The sequence below is a fragment of the Leguminivora glycinivorella genome, chromosome 1 (genome assembly GCF_023078275.1).
Source record: "Leguminivora glycinivorella isolate SPB_JAAS2020 chromosome 1, LegGlyc_1.1, whole genome shotgun sequence".
Lineage (NCBI taxonomy): Eukaryota > Metazoa > Arthropoda > Insecta > Lepidoptera > Tortricidae > Leguminivora > Leguminivora glycinivorella.
The window spans coordinates 18,570,913-18,589,989 of record NC_062971.1 but is presented as its reverse complement, the minus strand read 5'-3'; the positions used below and the strand labels follow the sequence as shown (position 1 = coordinate 18,589,989).

Sequence of the window (19,077 nt, the reverse complement as noted above, 5' to 3'; positions counted from 1 at the left end):
ACCCGACGAGTCAGCCGACAATTTACTTGTCATCGACTGGTCGATTAATGGAACTTTTAACTGCACTCCATGTAGGGCAGGTATTTGACGATTGAAACCAAAACACCTACTAATATTTGAGTTGTAAATATTAGAGCGATCCTTAAGGGACTTATTTTTCATTATCATGTATATTTAGGATATATATTTTGTCCACCACGACGTCATCAATAATATAGAGAAAAAACAATTACGATAGGTAGGTATCTAAAGAAAAGAATGCCGAAGATTTGATAACGTTACAAATCTTTGGAATGGAATACCTATTTAAAATCCTTGCATAAATTAAGTAAATAATCTAATGATAATACAAAATACGTGGCGTTTAATGCGTAAAGCTCCTTATGAAATATTAAGTCCAATCATAATATACATCTATGACTCTTCCCATCTACAATTCTAACAGAAATTCTGCTAAAATATCTTTATTGCGCATAAAGTATAAGGACTCTTCAGGCATGAAACGCCTCATATTATTCTGAAAGTAATCAAACTAATTAGTCAACTTACCGATAGCGATGCCCGTGAGTACGCCAATCAACGTGACGACCAGCATGGTATTGTCCATGAACCACTTCCTGAGCCCGGTCGGGTCCACCGGCGCCGCGCGGTCCTCCGTGGTCTTCGGCCCTCGGTCCCCTGGCCCCATCTTCGCGAACAGATACTCTGAAAACCGTTCACCTTTCTCCATCACAGGCAAAATAATACCCTACAGCCCAGATCTACTGATCTGGTTTCGTTCACACGCCCTCTTTCCTAATAACCTATTTTTTTGAGATCGGACTGAAGTGCACCGGTCGCATAGGTTTTATGTTTATGCACGTTTTTTACTACACAGTTGTCATGTTTTCCACGTGTCAGAGTTTGTTTTTATGAATGAAACTGATTCTTTTTTAGTGTATCTGATAGATTCCATTAAAGGGTTCTTTAAAAAAAATTCTGTATCTCAATTTTCACTGCAATGTCATCCCAACACTGCACTTCGGATGACTGAACTCGATATGTACTGAAGCGGTTAGATCACTCGCTACTTGGATACTTCCTCCTTTCTTTAGTCGGAGTGAAAAGAAAATATTACAATATCTCTTGCGGTTTTTCTTTCAATTGATCACAACAATACGTATTAAAACTCCGCAATGTACGGGAAACAGAACGATTGTCGATGGTCGACTTATATTTAAGGAAGCCATGTTTAAACTGCGCGCGCAGACATCGATTGCTACCCGTTCACTTAGTTGTATTAACATCTATAAATAGATTATTAAATTGTGGGCATTATGTCTTCCGTTAAGAACCATACTTATGTAAGTATATATTGAGGTACCTACATTACGTCAAACTAAGCTAGAATAAAGAAATTGGTTTACACATGCGCATTGAGTTGGTCGATAAAATGTGTGTCAAGTTTGTAAACAACGTTTGTAAATAAAAATAGTCATGTACCTACTAATAGTTTTTTTTTTGAGTTAATAAATCTTTATTTTACATAAACCGGTACAATTATAAAATTTAAAATAACTATATATACTTATATCAAGTAATATGCCTAAAGAAAACGGTTCTACATGACTAAACCGGACAAAAAATAATCCAGAATTGACAAGATGCATTACTAATATTTTATGTATGGAATTTTTTTGCTACCCATTCATACATCCTATCCTATAAGAAATTTCAAAATTACATTCGTTGTATTTTTGAAACTAAAGCGCAATGCACAATTGACTGCCTGGATCTTCCGGACATCCGCTGACAGGCGCGGATTAAAAAAAAATCAAAAGTCTTAATTTGCAGTCAAGTTATACATATTATGTAGGTATGGTCATCATCAATAGTTAGAAGTATCTGCCATTCTGGAAAGCTTTTTTACGTCCTATACAACTTGTTTTTATTGAGTTCCATTAGCTTTAAGGAAAGGTTCTTTAGGTCAATTTCGTACTGTTATCGAGTTATTCAAAAATAACTTTAATGGTTCAACAAGTGTACCACAACCTTTATTACTAAGTACCTAATTTAATTAATAGTGTTTATTTTGGCATCTGCCGTCAGTCAATTTTATTGGGGGACACTTTACACAGATTAACCTAGCCCCAAACTAAGCAAAGCTTGTACTATACCGTACTGTTAATATTTTCCTTGTGTTGGTGTGGTGAAATCAATTGTGTTTCACTCGGGGGCAAAATTTGTTTAACCTACGTGCCCGTATTTGAAACCCTCGCTGCGCTCAAGATTGCTCATTGTGAATTTCAAAATTGAAATCTCTCGCTGGCTCAGCTATCAGTATTATTATTATAACTTTGCCCCCTTGTAAAAACAAATACTTCCGTACGTGTATACATATATAACGATTCATTACGCCATGGGAATGGCTAGCATCTACATCGGCCAGTCCGAATGGAGGATGTGGAGAGATTTGTTTATTTACCACTTTACTTGTTTACTTGTTTTATCGTATTTTGTCGTTCAGTGTTGTTACAAAAATATGTTGAAATATCGAATATACAAATAACGATGACTGGCGATTTGTTGGTCAGAAATGTAAAACGTCATAGTACGCATGAAAGTCAGACTTCTCGTTGAAAGTTGTTTACGAAAAGCTTTTTTCCTCTTTTTATGGGCCCCGAAGTTTTTTACTAAAATAACCGGGCAAAAAAAATAATCCAGAATTGGCAAGATGCCCTAATTTTATTGTTTTCAATTCACTAAATGCGACGGTTCTCTCAAATTAATACCTACAGGAATGGGTAATTTCAATTTAATTTAATTACCTTCCTACTTAATATAAAAAAGAAACATTTGCTAGATCAGTAGGTCCTTTCCTAAAGTAGTAGTAGTAGTAACTCTTTATTGTACAAAAACACTTAAAAAAATAGCATACATTGAGATGTGAAGTACAAACGAACATAAATCATAAATCATAAAACGCTAGAAATATGTTACTTTAAGTTGCAGTAGGTAAGTACAGAAATCCCCGCCGAGGGTGATCTCGCGATCACCAGATCTTCCATATCAGCGCGTAACGTAATAAGGGCGATAAATGAAAATAGGCATATAATTCATTAGTGTTATCCATAATTGAGAGGTATTTTTGAGTTAAGTACTCTTAATTTTCACCCCATAATGAATTCTTGAAAATTTTACCAGCAGCAATGTACCTACTGTAAACGTAGTTGCGATGACAATCAATGACAACTGTCAACGAGCGTTTAACGCGAGTGGGTTTGCATTACGTTACGGGCCGAATTTATTTGTATGGATAAAAAAATCAATCTTAAGTAAAAGTGATCTACTTATTTTTTTTTAATGTCCTATACTTACGTTAACACCCTGTATTTTGTTCCTAAATTTTCTTGATTTACTCCCGATCTTAAAGCCACTATTTACGGCATAAGATAATAAATGTCACCACTCACCAGTCTCAATCTGCACGTTGCTAATTTAACGCAAAAAAATAAAAATGTTGGCTAAATATACAGAGAGCATGTGCATCTATAATTAGTTGCGGCGAAACAAGCGAGACGGTGTCGTCGACTATCATTATTCGATCATTGATCTTTATAAACTTCATTGTTTGTTACGTATGCTTATTACTATTTACCTATCAAGAAATTAACTGAGCCATCGTCCATTTTCCTCTAGGTACTGTGTCGTCTGTAGCAACGCTATAATAACGATGGTATTGTTCCTGTCCTCATCAAACTTTTATAATGATTTAATTTTGGTTTTCATTATACACAGTCATTATAACCGTAAGTCGTTTTCATGTAAGCACTTAAAAAATGTTGTTGCATTGTTGTTGTAAAGCCTGACCAGAAATATATAAGAATTACGCGCCATGTTGCGGAATTTCATTAGAACTACGAGTATTTTCTTCATACTAAACTGAACTGTCATCCCATACATCAGAATAACAGCGCCCTACTGACAATAATCATATTATATTTCTGGGCAGGCTTTAGTTAAGTATTGACTTGACTATAATAAAGTTTCAAATTTATTTTTATAAAAACCTAATCTTTTTTACTTTCCTGCTGGTGCTCAAAAAAATACACTAACTACTAGATTAGGTAGATTAGCTAAACTGACCCATTTTTTCCAAATCAGCGAGTCGCGTCGCCTATGCTTACCTATAGCAATATCTACACTAGCTTAATTCATATAGTTATACCCATAGCTGGGCATTAACTCGTTAATCCGTTAATCGTTAATTAACGAAGTTAACATTTCGATTAACGGATTAACTTTTAAGTTAACTTGAAAAATGTTAACGGACTCGTTAACTTCCGTTAAATTTCTCCGAGTCCGTTAATCGTTAATCTAGTAGGGCACAGGCGCCATCTGCGCTGCGAAAAACACGTTCTGAACGCTACTATAAAAGCCCAAAGTACGGCAAATCCTACGATTTGCCGGTAAATCCTAGGTTTTACCGATGTCGATTGCTAAAAGTCCGAAATATTACCTAAAAAAGTATTCTTCACGTGGATTTGATTTTACTAACTTTGATTCGGTGAATCCTAAGCTTTACCATGGCGACTGTTGTAGTGATAGGGCAGCAAATTCGAGCCCTATTTACGACCACATTCGCTTCCCTAGCCTCTCCTCCGCCCAAAGTGCCACAACAGTCCCGTCAGCATCTCTCCTGACACAGCTCTTGGCAGTAGCTCAGGCGATCACTGCCTTCCACGTGCAGCCTAGAGTTCAATAGGCTAGCTGTACTTCGGCCTTTTACAGAAATATAATACGTTATAGTGGATACTGATATTACTGATGCAACTAAATATTTAAAGAAAAGTTCTTTTTTTTTCACGTGTTAACGGATTAACGATTAACTTTAACTTACGTTAAATTTGTCGAAATGTATCGCTTTAACGATTAACGAAGTTAACTTTTTTAGTAACGGATTAGCGATTAACGAAGTTAACTTTTTGATTAACGGTGCCCAGCTATGGTTATACCTCATGGAACCTCCACAGAACACAGAAGAACAAAGTGCCCAGCAGACTCACGAAAACCTCTCTGTTTATTATCATTGTATTTACTGGGCCACCAAGACGAATGATGAGAGAAGACTGCATGTGAATGAAATGAGAATGTTGCGATGGATGTGTAGTGTGAGAAGACTGGATAGGATCCGGAATGAGTATATAAGAGGAAGCCTGAGAGTAACGCCAGTGACAGAGAAGGTGAGAGGAAGTAGATTAGCATGGTATGGGCATGTAATGCGGAGGGATGAAAGCAATGTTATAAAACGAGTGGTAAATATGAAGGTGGATGGATACAATGGTAGTGGAAGGCCTAAGAAAAGATGGATGGAATATGTCAATAATGATAGAGAGTGAAAAGTATTAGTATAGAAATGACGGCTAATAGAGAGGAATGGAGGAAGATGATCTGCTGCGCCGAACCCAAATAATGGGATAAGGGCAAGGGAATGATGTTGTATTTTTTACTCGGTATCGATATCTCCAGGGACGATATTCTTGTGTACTGTTCTTGCGTTCATAGAAAACTTGGTGATAGGTATAGCTGAATATGCTTACCCCCTTATTCATAAACGTACTCTAAAGTTATCAAGCCGATAAAGTTCGTTTGTCCCTTTCCGACGTATTGGTGTGATAGAAAAGGACAAACGAACTTTATCGGCTTGATAACTTTAGAGTACGTTTATGAATCAGGGGGTTAGTATTCTGTGATCGTTAGTCAGACCCTATATAGAATACCTACTGTTGTCTCTCTTTTGGGCAGGAGCACATGATGCTCTAGATTGGAGTCTTCTACTTAGTCTTTAGACTGAGTCTAAAGGTGTACTGAACCAGTCATACCAATCCCCAATTCTCAAGCGGCATTGACTAAATAAGACTAAGAAGAGGAGAGAAGAAAAACTACATATGAACGTCCAAAATGTTAATGTGAAGTTAATGAGCTAATTGTTCTTAAGTCTTAACCGATACCCATCCCACCTAACTTGTATGCCTAAAGTGTATTGTATAGATATAATTATATTTATTTGCACATCAAATAATAGGATAAATTTTAACGGCGTCGCGCCGGCGCATCGCGAGCGGTCCGCCCTCGGAACGCTTGTGCAGTCACACATAACACAGCGCGCGTTGCGATCGGACGGATTTGCGGCATCATGAATTCGAACGTAGAAAGATAAATGCGAAAGTAACTCTGTCTGTCTGTCAGTCTGTCTGTCTGTCTGTCTGTCTGTCTGTCTGTCTGTCTGTTACACTTTCCCGCTTAAACCACGCAACCGATTTTGATGAAATTTGGAACAGACAATCTTTAGACCCTGAGACAGAACATAGGCTAATTTTTATTTCGAAAAAAAGGGATGAAGGGGTTGAAAAAGAGAGATAGGGATAGCGATAGGGATAGCGATAGCGATAGCGATGGCGATAGCGATGGCGATAGCGATGGCGATAGCGATAGCGATAGCGATAGCGATAGCGATAGCGGCACCTCTGGGTCGTCTTCCATCTGAAACTTATGACAGACTGTCTTAGGATAGTGTCTCTAGCACTTGAACAAGGGCATATCTCTCTACTCACGAGTAACTCCACATTTTAATATGAACAACTTTGGGCGGCTAACTTGTGCAGGTAATAAATAAACTCGTAAAATGTAGTTTAATTACATTCGCAACCTTTACTTCAATTATTTTTGTTGGAATACTCGTTATTGTTCTTTCACACGCATATATTATGTACCTACTCACGCAAACAAGCGAAATGACAATCTCAAAAAGCAGTTAAATTTTCAATGGGTACTAAAGAGTGAGAGCTATCAGTGTGTAAATCTAATAGTGGCAAATCTCTTCACGTCGGTTAGTTTAGATTGGTGAAGTTTTAGTGCTCCGGTGCATATACTATACTGAAATAATAAAAAGAATGCCTAGAAAACCAATAAAGTTGTTAAAATATGGATTAAGACGGTAATATTCCATGTAAAAAACAGTCGCCAAACTGTCACCAAACGGTCGACAAACGGTCGCAAAATGGTCGCAGCGTACACGCGTGACCGAAAGCAGTGAATATTTATTATATTTTCAAAATGGCTTCTTATATTAATTTTTTCCTGGTTTTCTCAAACTTTATAAACAATTAAATATGCCGTCGTACTCAGTTGCCCTCACTAAAGAAGATTAAAAAAAAATTGTAACGTGCGTACCGAGCTGCTGCGTTGTAAAGGATCGGGGATCATATTATTATGGTCTTCTATAGAGCAACTAGTATTTTGCGGCATTTCACAATTGACACTTGTTGAAGTAGTCGTCATTAATATTACTATCAACATTAATTTCAGCGATCTGTACTTCTTTTGTCAAGATTTTTGTATAGATAAGTGTCTACAAATTTGTAATGTTAAAATAGTATTTTATGCAACAGGCGTTTAAAGGAGGTCAAAAAAGACGAGTGGCGTGGGTAACAATTTGAGGCGAAGCCGAAAATTGTTATTAAGACGCCACGAGTATTTTTTGACTCAGTAAACACCGTTGCATACAATACTTTTTCTACGACCATGCACTTACTTTTGAATAGTTTTCTAGAATAACTTTCGTGAAATTCGCACTGTTTCCTATAAGTACTTTGACTTGTCCTCTGCAATGTTTCTGCACTCACCCTGTCGCTCGCACTCCCCCGCGCCGCCGCCCGACCCCGGCCGGCGCCCCGCGGCCCGCTATATCCCTTAAAGGCTACCTCACTATGCTGTAAGAGCTATATCGTATGCGTGGGTGCGCGGGGCGCCGGCCGGGGGCGGGCATCTTTTATGTAGGGTTTTAACGATCTATGCACGACACGGTAAATGACGAATAACAACACGGGAGTAGAAAACAGTAAATACTCTATTTCATTTGATTCCTTTTAACCGACTTCAAAAAAGGAGGAGGTTCTCAATTCGACTGAATTTTTTTTTTTTTTTTTTTTTTTTTTTTTTTTTTTTTTGTATGTATGTTACTCGATATCTCCGAGAATCGTGGACCGATTTTCAAAATTTTTTTTTGATCGAACCGGTATAACCCCGAGATGGTCCCATTGGCACCAAGTCAGGGTCTGATGATGGGATCCTGGAGAAATCGAGGGAACTCTTCAAATGTTATAGGCACATGTAATGTTTTTAGTCTATTTTTCAAAGGTACACCAGTATTTACGTCTGATGGTAATAATTTTATGTGGCTGAGCTGATGATGGAAGGTCAACTCCTCAATGGTTAGGAGTTTAAGGATAATTCTTTCACTACTGTACATGTATTCGGACTGATACATATAATATCACTAGGAACCACTAAAAATCAACTGAGCTGATGATGGAAGGTCAACTCCTCAATGGTTAGGAGTTAAAGGATAATTCTTTCACTACTGTACATGTATTCGGACTGATACATATAATATCACTAGGAACCACTAAAAATCAACAAATAAATAAACTTTTTAACAAAAAATAAAACCGCCTTCAAAAATAAGCGCGTTACAAAACACGGAGAAACTAAAAAGCCAAAAATAATAAAACTTTCAATTCAGATTTCTTATCGTATTGCAATAAGCTAAACATCCAAATTATAAACAAATCAATTATTTTTGGAGTCGGTACCAGCCTGTGTATGGTTGGGCGGGGCAAACAGGCAATAGCAAGGCGACGAATAGGTCTGGTACCGACTACAAAAATAATTGATTTGTTTATAATTTGGATGTTTAGCTTATTGCAATACGATAAGAAATCTGAATTGAAAGTTTTATTATTTTTGGCTTTTTAGTTTCTCCGTGTTTTATTGTGTAAAGAAACACTACACTTCATTTTTATCAATAAGAATTAAAAATTATATATTTAATACAGTAACTATAAAGTGCTTATCTATTTGTATTATCATTCTGCACTTTTCTTAACTTTCCCACATTTCTATAAAATGTCGAAGAGTGCTTAAATGGTCGTCGTCGTTTATTATTATTTAATTCGCTCATATTTAAATGATTCAAAGCAACCAGTCCACAACTTCACAAGACAGTTTGAGAAACCTTCGTATTTCAGATTGTCATTTGCGGATACAGTGGTTTAGGAGCAGTTCGGTAATCAGACCTACACATGTGTGTACAAATTCTGTCAATGTCACTGTCAGAAACCGTTCTGACAGTGACAATGACAGCCACAAATTCGTCCACATGTTGTTACCGTTATGTGTGCAAACGTCGACTAATAAAGTGTCGTTAAAAGTCATTCTGACAGTGACATTGACAGCCACAAATTCGTACACATTTTATTACCGTAACGAGTGCACACGACGACTACATTTTGTTATTGTATCAATACGGTCGCATTGTTTGCACGACGTTACCACGCGTAATGTCACATTTGACAGTTAGTTACTGATTTGAAGATTTTGCGACTGAAATGGTTGTATGGGTAGGACATAAGAAATGAAATGAGATAACTTTTACTTATAAATTATAATTGCAACTAAAATTGGGGGCAAATATATATTAAAAAGAATGAGGGAAGAGGCAGGGGTTCAGAAGCAATTAACGTCAGATCAGTTGCGCACTTGGCCCGAATACTACAAAGCAACGACTCTACTTCTTACCTGGCTGGTGCTGTGGATCTCCGGGACGAGTCATGAAATAAAGGATGGCACATCGTTGGTTTTGTTCACACTCTTTGTGTTGCAGTCTATGCTCGAGCGAAAAAAACATTTTACTGTGCATCACTCTACACTTATCTCACACATCTACACTCCCAATGTACGCTTAAACAATATTCTCATTGAGTCAGTTACATTTACATGTCCTCAATCCTATCACTCTTCCCAAATGGTTCGCTACCCGGTAAATCACTGGCAAGTTAATCGCCATTCTAGAATATCCCCTGTTCGACACGTGGTTACATTATATGAAAATGGTTGACCCCAATATCCTTTCAGACATTGATCACGAAGACACCCCTTGCCATGTGATTGACCGTCCAGAGGCATGCGAGCTCATCATAGATAAAAAATTTAACATTAAAATACTTACATACAACATTAGAAGCCTACAAAAGAACTTCGACCAATTTGTATTATCTCTAACAAGATTCAAAATAGCTTTTGATGTGATCGTGCTGACGGAATGCTGGCTTAGCGAGGGTACCATTATTCCGCAAATAATAGGGTATCAATCATTTAGAACGTATAATTCTACGAATAGAGCTGGTGGTGTTGTTGTGTACGTTAATAGTACATGGATGCCGCAAGTATCTGAACCGTCGTTCCACGACGCCGATTGCCTACATGTTGCAGTTAAAAATAAGTTTAATGTCCTAGGCATTTATAGGTCTCCTTCATTCACTGATATTACAGCTTTTTCCAACTCTCTCATGTCCATGGTTTCGTCAATAAGGGGATCGCCTTGTGTTATAGTGGCAGGAGACATAAATATAAACACGCTTTCAGATAATCCCACGCAACAAAGTACGTGTACTAATTACCTTTGCCTGCTTGCTGAACTAAACCTGAAGCCGACAGTAACTAAACCAACTCGTGGCGACTCTTGTCTGGATCATATTCATGTGTCTTCTAGATTGCAGGCTGCTTCAGTTGTCTGCAAATCCGACGTCACCGACCACGACTTGACTGTGACAGGTATAATCACTAAAGCCCCAAAAACTCAATACAAGCGTTATGTAAAGAAAATTAGTATTGACTCGTTAAAGGATGACCTTAGCAACTTGGACTGGAGCAGCGTTACTTCCGCAAATACACTACTAACTGCCGCTAGGGCCTTTAACCGACTATTCTTGGATACCATCACCAAGCACACAACTTATGTCCCGGTTAGTCGGTCTAGGTTCGTGATTAAGCCGTGGATGACTCCTGGACTTTTACGGTGCTCCAGACATAGAGACTACCTGCATCTGAAATGTCGCAAAAACCCGAACGACCAAACTTTAAAGCAGATATATACCCGTTATAAGAACTTTCATAACGATCTCCTACGTAAACTCAAAAAGAATTATGAATCAGCTGAACTAGAAGAAAATAAAAACAACCCGAAAAAGCTATGGGATTCTATCAAAAATATAACATATACAAAGAAAAGCGCACAAGTCCCTATTGACCTAAAGCAAACAAAGAGTTCTGTAGCTGATTCTCTGGACTACTGCAACCATTTCTTTACTAGTGTAGGTGAGAAATTAGCAAATGATATTCTAACAACAGTTAATAAGTCGCAAGAAGATATAGCGCGCGGAATGACCTCAATTTCACCTCCCTCACCATCGCTTTTCCTTAACGCCACCTGTGAGTCCGAAGTTGAATGTTTGATAAATGGATTAAAACTTGATAGCTCTCCAGGCCTTGACGGAGTTACAAATCGCGTACTAAAGGCAGTCAAAAGCCTCATTATCTCTCCTCTGACCCACATATTCAACCTTAGTCTGTCTGAAGGAGTTTTTCCAGACGAGTGGAAAGAGGCAGCAGTCGTCCCAATACATAAGGCTGGTGACAAACTAAATCCCAGTAACTACAGACCCATCTCTCTGCTCGGGGCTCTTTCAAAAATACTGGAAAAACTGGTTTGCAAACGGCTAGTCAGCTTCCTGGAAAAATACTCCATAGTCTCCGACCGTCAGTTTGGTTTTCGTGAAAAGAGATCAACCGAGGACGCTGTGGTGTTGCTGACAAAACTGGTTTCAGGCTACTTGGATGGCAACGAGGCTTGCATTGGCGTGTTTCTGGACCTGACCAAAGCGTTCGACACCGTCTCGATACCCATACTGCTAAGAAAGCTAGAACTCATAGGTATTAGAGGGGTGGCTTTGGATTGGTTTAGTAGCTATCTGTCAGGCCGAACACAACGCGTAAAGATTGACCAGGATGTTAGTAACCCCATGGAAGTCATTTTCGGAGTCCCTCAAGGCAGCGTCCTAGGTCCAGTTTTATTCAATGTCTATATCAATGACCTTGCCTCCACCAAATTACCCAACGCTGAAGTAATTTGCTATGCTGACGACACGGTCATCCTTTTTCATGGACCAAACTGGGCTAACGCCACTAGTTGCGCTGTAGCAGGTGTAACTCAGATATCAGACTGGTTAACCAAAAATTTGCTCACTCTTAATGTCTCAAAAACTAAATTTATATGCTTTCATAAGACAAAGGCTTCTGCTCCAATTGCGTTATCTAAGATAAAAATCCATACTTGCACGGGAAGCATGGTCGCGCGATAGACGATAAAATAGCAGGCCGTCCCTATCGCACTATTTGTAAGTGCGATAGGGACGGCCTGATATTTTATCGTCTATCGCGCGACCATGATTCCCGTGCTGCAGCCGAAATGGATCCCCATCACCTTCCTGTTCTTGCAATTTTATCGATAGGTCGCGCAATATCAAATATCTTGGTGTGGTGGTGGATGAAAGACTGGATTTCAGAGAACACCTTAAGACTACTGCAAATCGCGTGCGCAAACTAATATACGTCTTTAAAAATCTCCGAAACTCTGCTTCCAGATCACTACTTAGACTGGTTTATATTAGTATTTGCCAATCAGTCTTAACTTATTGTATAACTGCATGGGGCGGGGCATGTAAAACCCATATGGTACTGCTGGAAAGGGCACAACGAGCCGTACTCAAGGTTATTCTTCGAAAACCTATTAGATACCCAACCCAGCTCGTTTACAGTGACATGGACGTTCTCACCGTCCGTGGTTTATTCGTCTTGCGCGTGGTATCTAAAGTGCACGGAATGGTCATAAAGTGCAACAACTACAACTCCATGTTGCAAAAGCGTATTTTCAAAATACCAGTGCCTGCGACAGTGTCCGTTTTCGCTCACCATTTCCCTAATTTTCTCCACCCCTTTGTTTATAACAAAGTCAATTCCAAAATCTGCATAAAAACGTTATCTGTTAGAGAAGCCAACAAAAAAACATCAGCCTGGCTCAGCTCTCTTTCGTACGAGGATATAGAGAATCTCATGAGAATAACCAAATAACCATAAACAGCCAACCCAGCCACCCAACACAACTCACACACACACACACACACACACACACACACACACACACACACACACACACACACACACACACACAAAAATTGTATCCAAAATATGTAATGCAAACTCACCCGCAATGCAAACACACATACTTTAAACGGTCGTTGACTGGACTGGTACTAGTACTTTTAAAACTTCAAGTATTTGTCATTTCGGACAAAATTTAAAAAAAATTGGGTGAAACTTAAAAAAAATTAAAAATAAGTTTAAAACTCCTCTGAATTAATGATACCACTAATAAATTATATATGTCACTAGTTAATAAACACTTTTAAATAAATAAATAATTGCATGCTTACCCTTTAGTCGTTTAATTTTGGTAGTTGTATGTAGTCCCCAAAGAAAATACAGCAGAACAATATAGAAATACTTAGTAATTATAATTAAATTAAAACACTGTTACTTTTTATTATCAAAAGACACAGATAAATTTATTTGCGAATAAACGAAAACTGTATTAGATCATTTATGCTAGGAAAACGTGCTCTTATTTTATGTATCTGTTTAAATTATTATTGTTTGATCACTTGTAACTAATAAATAAATAAAAGACGTTAAAAAGTTTAAACACTGTTTTCTACATTTCTTATGTTACACTTTGACTTGTAACAATGGTAATTAATTATGATTTTCAGTGAAAAATCACAGAGAAGCGATGTCGTTCGATTGCATTTGGCAAGTGCAATGCGATGTAAGGTTTATTTAAATCTCAGATTGCAGCATTATTCTAGATTGATACCTATGCCCTTTTATTACAAGACTGGTATTTGAGTGACAGTCTTGATGAATCTATGAATTAAGTATACATCAAAGGAATATCTTATGTGTGGAATATTTCAATTAATGATGTAATGGATTTATCGTGCTTGCATTACATAACAATATATTGTACTTATACTAATTTTGGTTTTCATTCATATTACAATTATATCTTTTATTCGTAATACCATGAACTAAATATTATTAAATCTGAACAATGATAATTCAAGCAGTACAAGAACAGTTTAAGAACGTAATCTAATGTTTGACAACATTGTGCACTATATAATTCTACACTCGTTATATGATTACTTATATTTCAAATACTTAAAAAGAGATACTAGCCCAATTATGTAAATAAATATTGTATTGCTACCAAATAAATATTTTTTTAATTTAATTTAATACTTAGTGTTAAACAAGCCCTGATTCTTACTCAATATTAGGGAATAAATATGGGAACATACCTACTAAGGTATCTATTTATTTCGACTGGGTAATTGCGATGGGCCGAACTAGGTAATATGCAGACATTATTTAAACGTTGATACAAACTCTACATTATCCCAAAGTTTCATCCTTGAGATAATGAGGAAGGTCTGGCGGCTCTGGCCCCGTAGCCGAATGGCATTTCTCCGACGCCAAACGAAAGCGATACGCCGCTGGCTCTGTCCAATACGCAAGCGCGATAGAGATAGATATCTACTAGCGCTTCGTTTCGTGAGCGTTTCGTGAGCGATTGTGCCATTCGGCTAGCCACCCAGGGCTCTTAGTCCATAAGTGTTGTTTCTAAAACATAAAGGCACAATAAAATACTTACCATGAAATTGCTTGGGAGGTCTACACGGTGGATCCATTTCTGGTTTCAAAACCATAATTCACTGCTGTGTCTTCACTACAATATATTTAAATAACACTAACGTACTGAATTCGATTGATTTATTTACGGAAACAAAAACTATGTTATCCAGAGTATGTGTAGTTAGGTTATGTCAATAATATCTTCTAGTTTATATTTGAGCAAAGATTTAGAAGAGAGTTTAAGAATATTTGTACATTTCGATATTTATTAAATATAAGTAAAATATTTATATAAGTACATGTATTAATGAGGATCCCATAAAAAATGATTAAGATTTAATTAGGTAAATAGGTATCTATTATAATCGACATAAATGGCACATAAGTAATATAAGTACGTTGTACATTTTACATAGCCAGTGGTCCTTTCCGTATGGTACCATGGATACAAGTAACGATAACGCCGATGAGCACTTATTATAAATTGACATGTTGCTTTAATATTTTAAACACTGCTATATTTCTCAATTGTAGATCTTAACACTCTTAGAATAATGGTGGTTATATACGCATTTAATAATGGAACCGTTTCATGCGAGGTTCTCAATGATCACTTGACTACATTGATCCCTATAAGCGATGTTGTGTAAGTAATCAGAGAGTTAATGGAAACGCGTCCCCTTATTAATGAACTGAAAATTTCTTTTTATTAATTATGACATGCAAGAAATGATGATGTTTCAAATATTTTTTTGTGACTCTAATTAATAACAATTGGGAGGAAAAGTAATGGTCTTGTCATGAAAATTGACAAGGATTTTGTATTAACCAATTGTACCTATGTACAGTTGTTGTTGTTGGTACAGTCAGCAGCAGAAGTTAGTAGCGTAGCGTGACACGATCTTATTTTTAAGACAATAAGAGCGTGTCAAGTTCATTTTGAACACCTTGCCCGCTACGCTACTTCTGCTGCTGACTGTATGATTAGTATGAAATAGTGACCTAGCGACAATATACTTTCTATTTTTAGCTATTTTTACTACCTATTTGTGCGCAATAATGAATAGAAAGGTATGCATCAGCCAAGAACAAAACTGTCTCCTAAAATTCAAAAGAAGTGTAAAGTATGAATTAATAGTATTTTTTTTCATGAAACGGTTTAGCTAATTATTAATTAACCACTCGTTATGTGTAACGCATATGAACAATCAACTTTATCCGCGATCGTGGTTGGCTCATAATAAAATTGGTCAGTATGACATACAGGTTTTACCTAAACCTAATGCGGGCGAATCTCTTAACGGTGGTGAGTTCTAAGTATATGAGAAATTTAATTAAATAACTTTTACTTAAAATTAAAATAAACATTAATCACAAACACAATAACACCATAATTCGGCCCGCAATGTAATGCCAATATGCCATCTATCTGTCATCGCAACCACTTTTGCAGTACCTACATTACTGCTGAGATTTTTTTCAAAAATTCATTATGGGGTGAAAATTAAGAGTAACTCAAAAACACCACTCAATTAATGATAACACTAATGAATTATATGCCTGGTTTCATTTATCGCCCGAATTACGTTTACACGCTGTATACCTACTTAAATTCAAATTGTAAATAATTGCAGATTGACAATTTGACTAAAAACATCCTGTGTTTAATTTCAGTGTCACATTTGTATACATATGATTCTTGTTAAATAATGTATTTCTAAGACGAGACAAATGGGAAATATTTACATGTTCATAGTACCTATTTCCAATCACGAAAGTCTGGTTTCCATTGCTCATTTTATTTTAATAACAATGTGCTGCCATCTATACTGCCTATCAAAGTTCTAAAAGGGGAACTGTTTAGTTGCCTGCTTGAAAAGCTTGGCATGGTACACTGAAGATTTAAATTTCTCCTACATTGTAGAGATGGCGCTGTTTTCAATAAAATCACAAATCACTTTTAACAATGTGGCATTCTGTGTCTAACGGTTTTTTATGCGCGAAAGGATCTTTATACTTGATACATTTTTTTGGAATTTCGGATAGAAGACACAAGAAGGTCAATAAGACAAATATAGTGCGTAAGATAATTTTAAAAACTGAAACGGGACTCAATCGCGTATCACATACGTTTTTAAATTAGGAATGAAAATTATTGGAAAGAATATCTATTGGTACAAAGGTCTAAATTTAAAATTACAATAAAGGTTCAAAAACCACCTTTATTATATTTTTTTTAAACATTGTAGATGTTGACATCAAATATAAATAGGTACATGTATTTTTGTAGATAATAATGTACCGAAAGGATTACATTTTTGTACATGACTTCCCAAAAAGAGTTTATGACCAATCCGTGAATGATAAATAAATGAATATTATAGGTCATTTTTTTACACAGATTTACTGAGCCCCACGGTAAGCTCAAGAAGGCTTGTATTGTGGGTACTCAGACAACGATATATATAATATACAAATATATATATACATAGAAAACATCCATGACTCAGGAACAAATATCTGTGCTCATCGCTCATCACACAAATAAATGCCCTTACCGGGATTCGAACCCGGGACCGCGGCTTAGCAGGCAGGGTCACTACCCGCTAGGCCAGACCGGTCGTCAAACTAAAAATATAAAAAAATAAAAAAAACAAAAAAATGATAATAAAATAACATAGATATCAAATTAAGACCATATTCTGGAACGAAAAATAAATTAGAACGTGTTCGATATTCTTCATGTCGCTTTAAAATAAATGAAAACAGATATAACTAAGCAAAGCTTGTACTATAGGTGCTAAGCGACGATATACATATTTAAATAGATAAATACATACTTATATACATAGAAAACATCCATGACTCAGGAACAAATATCTGTGCTCATCACACAAATAAATGCCCTTACCGGGATTCGAACCTGGGACCGCGGCTCAGCAGGCAGGGTCACTACCGACTGAGCCAGACCGGTCGTCCATTGAATGTTCTTCCTATAATCGCTAACTGCAATAAATCACATAACTACATTATCTTCTTATAACAGCAGTTTTGGAATTGCGCCTGCTATGTGAATTATGACACATAGCTACATTCTCGGAAATATTATATAAAAAGATGTGTTAGATGTTTGTGCCCGATTTGTACAATGTCATACATAGCGATAATTTTGTACTATTTGTAGAAATCGTGAATGTTTACAGATCGTGTGTTTTGCGTCACATAGCAGGCTTTTCTTATAAAAATCTAGCCTACTCTCTTAAAACTTGTTTAAATGGTGTATGGTAGGTGGGTTTGTAGTCGAGTATATATAACCTCTAGTTATTTTTTAATATTTGTTAAAAATAAATCATTTCAATTTGATTTTTAAGATTAACTGTCAGAAATTTATTAGTGTTTAGTATACTGACAAATTTCGTGTAGTATTCAGTGCGTGTAAACGTATATTACAAATTATCGAAATAAGATAAAGTTATGTCAAGTAACTCAAAAAAATAGCAAGTGATTTAACATTGCCTTGATGTGGTAAGACATCGTTTTGTATGAAATTTTGTGTGATAAGATCTATCTATCCTTTCTGGAAATATTTAAAAATAAGTTAATGAAAATGAAATGTTTAATAAATGAAAAAAAAGCTGACTTGAGAAATCACATAAAGTTTTGAATGACAAAGATTTTTTATCTTTTTCGGATCAAAATGGAAAAATGGAACCCTTATATAATTATGTACTTTCTTGTCAATCCGTTTATCTATTTGTCAATATTCTTTATTTCGGAAAAACCCTATACTCAAGGAACGGTACAGGTTCCTTGAAGCTATAAAAAAAACCTCATTTCTAAGTATTTGTTGTATTTACAACATAGGTTAATTGAGTTGAAACAAATCTACACTGTCAAGGAAGTCAAAATTAATAGGGTACCTACTTCCGGTTGACCTAAACTATGAAATTTGGAAAATAAATCGTATTACACCATACATCACTACATGATTATTAATATAGTTGTGAGAAAAAAAATTGTAAAATATACACGTAACCTTCGGTGTTCGAGCCAGACTAGCATTATCCGGTTTTTTCAAGTTAAACATGCATAATGAAAACTTATTCAATACATAAAATGTTTACCACATTGAGCAACTTTGTAACTAAAATAACCTCCATTCATTCATAAAAATGGAATAAATATATTATTATAGTTGTAATATATTGAATGTTGGAGATGAAGGTTGATGGATGGAGAGGGAGGGGTAAACCCAAACAACGCTGGATGGATTGTGTGAAAGAGGATATGAGGAAGAAAGATGTGAGTGTTGAGATGACGAAAGATAGAGGAGAATGGAAGAGGAAGACGTGTTGTACCGACCCCACATAACGTGGGATAAGGGTAGGAGGAAGAAGAAGAAGAGTTGTAATATATTGATAGTAATATATTAATTTAATCGAGTTT

General features: G+C 36.4%; 1 protein-coding gene across 2 annotated transcripts in view; it reads right to left on the bottom strand.

Moving 5' to 3' along the window:
* The window catches only part of LOC125231973 (excitatory amino acid transporter), a 28,980-nt gene extending 14,207 nt beyond the window's left edge, over positions 1-14,773 (bottom strand). The window contains exons 1-2 of one of the 2 annotated variants that reach the window (XM_048137583.1): positions 14,651-14,773; positions 550-705 (exon numbers count right to left, since the gene is read on the bottom strand). In XM_048137583.1, coding sequence (XP_047993540.1) covers positions 550-705; positions 14,651-14,705 — 211 coding nt within the window. In that variant the 5' untranslated portion in view covers positions 14,706-14,773. Of the gene's footprint in view, positions 1-549; positions 706-13,370; positions 13,503-14,650 lie in introns of those variants that run through there. The other variant, XM_048137588.1, reaches the window with a different exon arrangement.
* Between the last annotated feature and the right edge of the window lie 4,304 nt (positions 14,774-19,077).